This window comes from Eptesicus fuscus, chromosome 12 (assembly GCF_027574615.1).
Source record: "Eptesicus fuscus isolate TK198812 chromosome 12, DD_ASM_mEF_20220401, whole genome shotgun sequence".
In the NCBI taxonomy this organism is placed as follows: Eukaryota; Metazoa; Chordata; class Mammalia; order Chiroptera; family Vespertilionidae; genus Eptesicus; species Eptesicus fuscus.
In genome coordinates this window covers 30892474-30901587 of record NC_072484.1, presented here as the reverse complement: position 1 = coordinate 30901587, position 9114 = coordinate 30892474, and the positions used below count along the sequence as shown (strand labels likewise).

At 44.8% G+C, this 9114-nt stretch overlaps 1 protein-coding gene across 2 annotated transcripts in view; it reads right to left on the bottom strand.

Annotated features, from left to right (window-relative positions):
• Window positions 1-371: 371 nt before the first annotated feature.
• Window positions 372-9114, bottom strand: part of FKBP1A (FKBP prolyl isomerase 1A) — a 30426-nt gene continuing 21683 nt past the window's right edge. The window contains exons 3-6 of one of the 2 annotated variants that reach the window (XM_054723907.1): window positions 8096-8293; window positions 7368-7480; window positions 3551-3715; window positions 372-1453 (exon numbers count right to left, since the gene is read on the bottom strand). In XM_054723907.1, the coding sequence (XP_054579882.1) occupies window positions 3587-3715; window positions 7368-7480; window positions 8096-8293 (440 nt within the window). In that variant the 3' untranslated portion in view covers window positions 372-1453; window positions 3551-3586. The remainder of the gene's footprint in view (window positions 1454-3550; window positions 3716-7367; window positions 7481-8095; window positions 8294-9114) is intronic. The other variant, XM_054723908.1, reaches the window with a different exon arrangement.

Here is a 9114-nt window from a genome sequence, read left to right as displayed (position 1 = left end):
ATTTAAAATCCCATCTTCCCTTTGTAATTCATCAGTTTGCTGGACGTGCATCTCCAACTTCTTGGTAACCCCAGACAACCCAGCATAGTGCTCTACCCAGAGCATATATTTAATAAACATTTGGTGATGGGTGAGAGGGTTCTCCCTGATGACCCCAGCCTGACCTCCAGGTAATTCTCTCCACTGGTAAAGAGACAAACCTACCCCCACTCCCCTGCTTCCAGAGACCAATGGGGAAGAAGTTCCTGCTGCGGTTCTTCTGACAAGACACAACCTCCCACACTCTATCCCCTTTGTCATACCTCTAACCCCATCCTGCTGCACCAAATGGCAGGGGGAGGAACCTGAAAGTAACCACCGTCACACCAAGCTGAGAAAAGCCAGCGTAAAGCACTTTTATTGCAATAATAAAACGTGAAACTCATATGTAGTGCAGGGGAGTGGGTGGGGGATAGGCAGCCATAATTTCTCTCACCAAATCACTACACAGGACAGCAAAGGAGTGAGAGGAGGGAAGGAGAAGCCAGAAAACTTTGAGCTCAGCAGGGGGAGGCGAGCATCAAAAAACAGGAGATGCTGAAGCTGTGATGACCAGCATCATTTTCTTAAGACAACACTCAAGGATTTGTCATGATGGCTGGGCTTTCATTGGGTTTTAAGTGTCTACAAACAGCACCTTCAATTTAAACTTTCGATTAAAGTTCTTAAAATTTAGGGAGTGGAGCCTGGATAGCTATGACATTATAAAAGTCCTGAATATCTATTAGAAAAAAACCACAGGATGGGGGCAGGGAGGGAGCCAGGCCATGAAGAAGGCTTCAGAGGTCCCTGCTGGCCCGGGGACAGATACCTGTAGTGTCCAACATCGCAGTGAAAACGATTTGCTTTTAAAAGGCAGAGGGTTTAAGGGGAGAGTGGGATGGGGCAGTGGAGGTGAGGGCTCTCCCCTCCCCACTTCAGTTTTGGGTAGGGCTCTTCATTCAACCCAAAGACATCTCTCAACTTGGAGATAGTTCGGCCCTCAACAGCGCCTCAAGTCTGCTATGGCTTTGCAGCGCAGCAGCAAGAATGTTTAATATATAATAGATAAAAATTTCATCCAAAAAAATAAAATAAAATAAAGATTCTTGCATCCCCCACACACCAATTCCTAGTCTAAAGTTAACCCATTACTTGTGCTGTTAATACTTGACTAATATGTAATTGAAAACCTAGACCCAAAAGACTGAAACTGAATCTTCACCCCAAAACAAAAATAAAGAGAGTAACTTGAGGTTTATGGCATGTAGTTTAGATCAACACACATACGAGGAGAAAGGGGAAGAGCAAAGCTGGGTGACAGAACACATTCAGTCGGGGCAGATGTTTATACAAAGTGTAGTGGAACATCAGGAAAAGCTCCGCACGGATTCGCGTGTGCGCGTCGGGGGCGCCAGATCCCTCCATGGCACATCTGTTGGGGACAGAAAATGTGTGAGTTCCAGCCACTCAGTGCTCTGTGTGCAGTGGGACAACCACAGGCCTGGCTGCCACACCAAGTCCCTTCCCAACATCTGGGAGGCCTTACTTGGACTAAGCTCCTTCTGCTTGAGCTGGGAGAGTCGCTGGGCTCGGGCTGGATTCCCAGATGAACAACCTCCTTCCTGCTAAACAGGTTGTTCTTTTTTATAAACCTGAGGTAAGTTTATCTTGCTGAGGACAGCAGGAGGGGCAGTCCACCAAGGCCTCTAACAAATCCAGGTTCCTATTATCATTGGTTGCATAAAGGAATTGCTTGGGGGTGGGGAGGTGTTTCAAATCTTTAATGCCTGGATCTCACTCCCAGATATTGTGGTCAACTGTGGCCTGGCCATCAGGAGAGTTTTAAAAGCTTCTCAGGTACCTTTAATGTGCAAAGCTCTAAGCGGATATTCCCCATGTTGAACATACTTGAAATGTCTGCAGTCTTGCAAGAAGCTCTGAGATGCTCTGTGGCAGTGCATGGGGAGGCTTAGACCAGAGTGACTTTTAGCCATTCATACCCCTCTCTTTTCCTTCCCCACCCTCCATCCTATCAGATTTACAGAAAGCCTGTTCCCAAATCAGAATAATTCCAAGGCTCCCTCAAATACATTTATGTTCAAAGGACTTAGCTCTCAAAGAACAGGAAAGAGGGTTTGGACTAGGTGTAGACCTTTGGGCAGAGAGAGACTCTCTAAAGTGTCAGGAGTTCCCCACTGGTAGAAATGACAAATGGAGAAGCCAAAGTCATCAAACCTGAACAGGACTGTATGACCCAGGTGTGTAGGGTTCAAACCACTGAGAGAGAAAATAACTATTAATGTTTAAAAAGCCCCTCTACTTAAGGAAGTCCAAAACAGGACAAGGCTACACCATAACTGACAGCTGGCAGACACCTATTGTAGCTTTCAAACAAAAGCATTCTTCCCGCCACTGGCTGTGGTCCTCTGGTTCCTGAGGGGAGCAAACATAGAGGTGTGGGGCCAAGTGGAAAGAAGATGACAACATTCATGTGTTTTATGATTCTAACATCCACATGAAAAGTTATTGTCATTAGGATATGGGAGTTTGGGTTCTTAGAAATGAAGGTAATGGTTGCCAAAACCGGTTTGGCTCAGTGGATAGAGCGTCGGCCTGCGGACTCAAGGGTCCCAGGTTCGATTCTGGTCAAGGGCATGTACCTTGGTTGCGGGCACATCCCCAGTGGGGGGTGTGCAGGAGGCAGCTGATCGATGATTCTCTCTCATCGATGTTTCTAACTCTCTATCCCTCTCTCTTCCTCTCTGTAAAAAATCAATAAAATATATATTAAAAAAAAAAAAAAGAAAGAAAGAAATGAAGGTAATGGGAAGAAAAAAAAGTCTTAGGAAAGAAAAACATGAAAGGGATTCTGGTATGGATCTAGTTTGCCACTGACTAAATGAGACCTTGTAAGGGCCTTTTCTCTGAGCCTCAGTTTCCTCACCTGTTGCATAGGAAGGCTGACACCCCAAGATTTCTTCCTATGACTGTGTGAGAGCACCCTTTAGACTTCAATAACATCCTGAGGCCTCACTTTCAACCCACTGATAAGAAGCTGGCCTGTTGGCCTCACCTATCCAGAGTTTGCTCCCCAAGGCAGGTAGCCACAAACTATGGATGAGGAAGGTGTACAAACCAGGACAGTGTAAGCAAAGTCACCAACATGCTTACTTCTAAAGAACTAAAATATTGGCACTAAAAATCAGCCTAATACTTCCAGCTCTCAACTGAGGTTTATTTTATAAGCTACATAAAAAAATACTTCATTTAAACAGCTACATTAAGCTGTCCCATCCCCATAAAAACATTGAAGAACATATGCCATCCCTTTCATAGGGTGACCAATCTTTACATTCAAGGTGTACACTGATAACTAAAACTGAAAGGATCCCGAGAGAGGAAGAAGGCGGGGAGGGAGGAGGCAGCCCATGGCATTTTTCATTCTCTCTACTACCCACCCATCAAATGCTGAGCATAACATGGGAGGAGCAAAGGTAATTTAAAGGTTCTTTAGCATTAAGTTCCTTACCCAAGCACAGGGAACTCAGGGAGTAGGCCGTTCCTGTCATTCCAGTTTTAGAAGTTCCACATCAAAGACGAGAGTGGCATTTGGTGGGATGATGCCTGGGTGCCCAGTGGAACCATAGGCATAGTCTGGGGAGATAGTCAGTTTGGCTCTCTGACCCACACTCATCTGTGAAAAGAACAAGGAAAAAAGAATCAGCTGGACGCATTCCTCAACTGTCTCCAGAAGAAGTCTGGGAGTCCCTTGCCCAGGACGATGTGAGGAGGACATTACAGTGACTGTGCAGCTGCATGGGCACCGGGCACTCGGCTATGCAGGACGTGGAGATTGGCAGTCAGGTGGGATGATCCTTGCATCTGGCTCCAAGGGGCCCAAAGGCAGATAAAAACCTCTTGATTCCTGAACCGGTCAGGCCCTCAACCTCTCTGCCCAGGTGTGACTAACCTGACTCTAGGCAGCCAACACTTGGGAAGTGTCACCACCTAGTCCTTCAGTGGCCTGCTCAGTCAAAGGACATGTTAAGTGGCATCTATGCTCTTGAAAAAGCAGTACTTTGTCCAAAACTTTGCTTTAAAAAACACACACAGAGAAAGTAATATTGGGGGCAGGAGGGTAGTCTACTTTTCTGCACTTCCTATATTTATACTAATACCTCAGAAATATAGAAAAAGTTTTTAAAAGACAGTATGATTTTCTGGAGTACAAAGTAGCACGATACAATATTTATCACTTGTGTGAAAATATTTATATATTTGTACCCGCCTACATAAACCAGCATTTTTCTATAGGGAGAAGATAGTATTGGCCAAGGTGGGAGGCAACTGATCAAATTAACGAAAAAAGAAAAGAAAAAAATTTTTCACTTAAAAAAAAAATTCATATTGCCCTGGCTGGTGTGGTTCAGTTGAGTGGAGCGTTGTCCAATGCACCAGAAGGTCTCAGGTGTGATTCCTGATCAGGGCACACACTTATGTTGTGGGTTTTTTAAAAATATACATATTTTATTGATTTTTTTACAGAGAGGAAGGGAGAGGGATAGAGACTTAGAAACATCGATGAGAAAGAAACATCAAACAGCTGCCTCCTGCACACCCACTACTGGGGATGTGCCCGCAACCAAGGTACATGCCCTTGACCGGAATCGAACCCGGGGCCCTTCAGTCTGCAGGCTGACGCTCTATCCACTGAGCCAAACCGGTTTCGGCTTATGTTGTGGGTTTGATCCCCAGCAACCAATAGATGTGTCTTTCACATATCTCCATCGTTCTCTCTCTCTCTCTTCCTCCCTCTCTAAAATGAAGAAGGAGAGGGAGAGGGAGACAGAGAAGGGGAGGGGGAGAGAGAAAAATAATTTGTACTTCTTTCATTTTCTAATCAAATACACAAATAAGTTTAACTAGCTCTTTTATTCTGAAGCATGAGCAGGTTTTCTGCTGTATTTCCATTCTGTAACTATCTCTGACCCAGACTAAGAGACAGTGACTGAAGAGGAAGCAGCAGGCTGCAATGAAGTTTCCAATGAAACTCAAAAGCCTTGCTTCCTACAGCTCCCTTCAAAAACAAGGAAGGACATGTTAGGCCAAGGTGGTAAAGACAATTAAAAGCATGAGTTAATCTAATAAAATTCAAAACAATCATATCCTTTTACCCAGCAATTCTACTTCCAGAATCTTCTGCTAACAACCCAAACGCACATTACAAGAGCAGTCATGTCAAAGACACATGCACACCATGGATTAGCCACTAGAAAGAACATAATGACTTTAAATACATTAATATGGAAAGATGCTCAAGATACATCGTTAAATGAAAAAAGCAAGCTGCCAAAATTGTACTTGTGGTAGGATTACATACCTGTGAACACTTAAAAACAAAACAACATCAAAAGAAGGGGAAAGGGGCAAAAAACTATCCCCTGTCTTTCTGTGCTTTTAGCTCACTTGCTGAAGTAGTATCTGTAGAGGAGTTTAAAGGAAGATGCCCTGCAGAGGTCTAAGAGCACCCAGACTTCAGACAAGTGAAGATAGTCAGAAGTGATTGACTTCAAAGCACACTGGGTCCAGGGGGCATCTGGGCATCTTCCCAGTACCATGTCATGCCTTACCAAGCCTGGGATGTGAAACAGGCTGATAATACAACCTTGGTGACAATTACAGCTCTTGGAACACAAAACGCAATTATTGTTCCAGTGCTAGAATAGCCACAGAAGATGAGTTGTGGTATGGACAATGGCTGGCATGGGAGACGGGGGAAGGGATACAGACCGAGAGCTGCCCAGACATGGGGGAGGGGAGATAGGATGAGACAGAAAGGTACAGCTGAAGGGGTTTCCAAAGGAAAGTAAATCACGAAGATCCTCTTCTTATACTGCCAACCCTTTGCCCTGCAGGAACAGAAATCTAGATACCTAGGAGTGGAATGGCTTAAAGTTCCTGAAAGTTAACCAATTTATTTGGAGGTAAATCATTGATATTTATTGAGGAAGTGGAGCAATGTTTATTCTAGAAAAGAGAAAAAGAGCCCTAGCCAGTTTGGCTCAGTGGATAGAGTTATCGGCCTGCAGACTGAAGGGTCCCGGGGTCAATTCCCAGTCAAGGGCATGTACCTTGGTTGTAGGCTTGACCCCTGGTCCTGGTCAGGGCACGTGTGGGAAGCAAGCAATCAGTCTCTCTCACATCAATGTTTCTCTCTGTCTCTCCCCCTTCCTTCCACTCTCTCTAAAGATCAATGGAAATATATCCTCGGGTAAGGATTAACAACAACAACAAAAAAGAGAAATCTCTCTACACTTTGGTTAAATCTCCCAATTCTCTTTGGTGAGAGGGAAATAGACTGATTACTATCATTCAGGGCCTAATTATAAGCTTGCTGGGTCTCAGGCCACTGTAAACACCCCTTTACCTGGTAGGGCCAAGAAAAAAATTTCTGGACTCCATGGAAGGCTAGAATCCAACTGAAATTTGGCAACCCTATTGTGCATTGGGAATTTTGTAGTGTTGGCAGACAAAAGTTGTTTACACAATGGGGAGGGAGAGGTGAAGCAAGACTCAAGACAAACAAAATTACTTTAACCATGAAGATGACCTCTCAGAAGTGGTCTGACACAACATGGTCCACAATAAGACAAACACAAATTGAAATTACCCCAAGATAATATTTGCCACTCATACTGCCCTGAGCCAAAAGTCTAACAACACACACTGCTGGCAGGGCTAAGAGGAGACAGGCAGCTTCAGAGGCCACTGGTGGCAGTTCAGTGTGATCCCTACGGACGGCAACGTGGCCGTATGTCAAAGACAGCCACTGAACACTCACCCCACTACAGAAAATTTGCCTCTGGCACCACTTGACAATCGTAAAATAAAGTCTATACAAGGTTAGTCACTATAGCATGGTTTACAATAGCAAAACACTGGAAACGACACAAATGGCCAACAACAGAGTCCAGGTCAAGTAAATTAGATTGCACACACCTAAGGAAACACTACGCAGCTGAAAGAAAATCTCTGGTTTTTTTTGTCCTGGTATATAAAGTGTTTTAAAAATAGAGTAAGTAAAAAAGCAAAGTGCAGAACAATGTGTATGTCTAAAAGAAGAAAAAATAGTATATGCTTTTATATATGCTTAAAGAAACTCCACAAGAAACATTAATAACAAGAGTTACTTGGGGGGGGGGGGGAAGACTGGAAAGATAGGGTGGGATGGGAATAGACTTTTTTACTTACACCTTTCGTATTTTTGAACCATATGAATGTTCTAACCATAAATATAGTTTAAAAGGCAGACACTCAGAAACAGAACAAAACAAATGAGAGCATACCTGGGCAACCCCTTCTTCCCAGCCTCGGATCACCTCCTGTTTGCCTAGCATAAACTTAAAGGGCTTGTTTCTGTCCCGGGAGGAATCAAATTTCTTTCCATCTTCAAGCATCCCTGTGAAAAAGGGCAGTTGTAACATGAGCAACAAGGAGTAATGACATGAGGCAAGTCATAAGCCATTAGCAGAGTGCAAATCCCAGATGCCTGAACTGAAGGGCCTGGCAGGGTGTCTAGGCCTGAAGAGGGACTGCAGAGTCCAGGGAGGGCTCAGTGGGTCTCTAAGGAGTACGACAGCCCTCCACCCAGGCCTTGTGAATGCTCTTCCCTAACTCAAAGTAGTAAGTTGACCACGAGAGGCAGGCAGCAATGTACCTTGCTTGGTCTGGACAACAGGGAAGTGTACACACTCCTTGCATGAATTTCCAGTACCCTGTGGATTTCCTCCCAGACTAACTGTGGGTCCTTTAGGCACACACAATGGCTCAAAGTCACATACAGGGTAAGCCGCGCTATTCCTTCCTTAATTCGCCCGTCATCTTTTACAGAAATGTGGGTAGTGGCAGAACTGAACTGAGTTGTAGGACACCAGCTAGTCAGAATCAGAGGAGTGGCACTGGAAAAGACACAGAAAACCTTCCTAGTGAACTGCTGACAACTCCAGTTGAACTGTGGGCAGTGCTTCCACCCCAAGCCAGGGCCTGAGCGAGGCACTTTCCATATAAAACTTACTCAATCCTCCCCACGACACTGTCTCCATTCCCAGATGAAGGAACTGAGGCAGAGAGTAGTGAAGTAGCTTGCTGAAGTAATAAAGCTGGACTATAAATCCAAAAACCATGTTCATTTTACTATTCCAGTTTCCCAGAAACCAGACAAACCACAATGGCACCTTCCTAAAAGGGGGAATTCCAGGGATGAAGATGTGCCCTGAAAAAAGAGGAACAGACATTTGCAACTTCCTTGTTCAAAAAAGACTGTCAGCCATGCCCGGCTAGAGTGGCTCACTGGTTGAGCGTCGACGTAGGAACCAGGAGGTCACGGTTCGAATCCTGGTCAGGACACATGCCTGGGTTTCGAGCTCAACCCCAGCATGGGGCATGCAGGGGGCAGCTGACCCATGATTCTCTCATGAATGTTTCTATCTCTCTCCCTCTCCCTTCCTCTCTGAAATCAATAAAAATAAAAATGTCTTAAAAAAATAAAAGTACATAAAATATTTTTTAAAAGACTGTCAGCCAATTGTGATAACTGTCACTAAGGTCCTGAAAACTCTTATGCCAGGATCCAACTGAAAGGGATCAGCCAGTTGTCACGTAATATAAAGCTAATTCCTTTGGAGGCTGAGGGTAGGCACCTGCCGTGGTTCTAAGCATCACTCAGAAGACCCAATAAAATACAGAATTTAGTTGTGTTTGTATTTTTGACAGGAAGAGCGAAATCCCAACAAAATCCCAACCTAAAAATGCCAACACTTGTAGGTGGAATAGAAAAGCAGAGATCAGGTGAGAGCTTATCTCAGGCACCAGACTATTTGTACTTTGACAAAATAGGGAACTGGGGAGGGAGGTGGAAGGAACTGCCATCCTTACAGAGCAGGAGGGGAGACAGATGTCCTGGGGCAGAGTACATGCTGAGACTGCCTGGAACTGGGAGCTAAGGACTGAGAGGAAGATAGGAGGACAGGGATCCACCCCTGCCAAATGCAGGGCCAGGAACTGGCACCCAGAACTAGCAAGTTGGGTTGTACA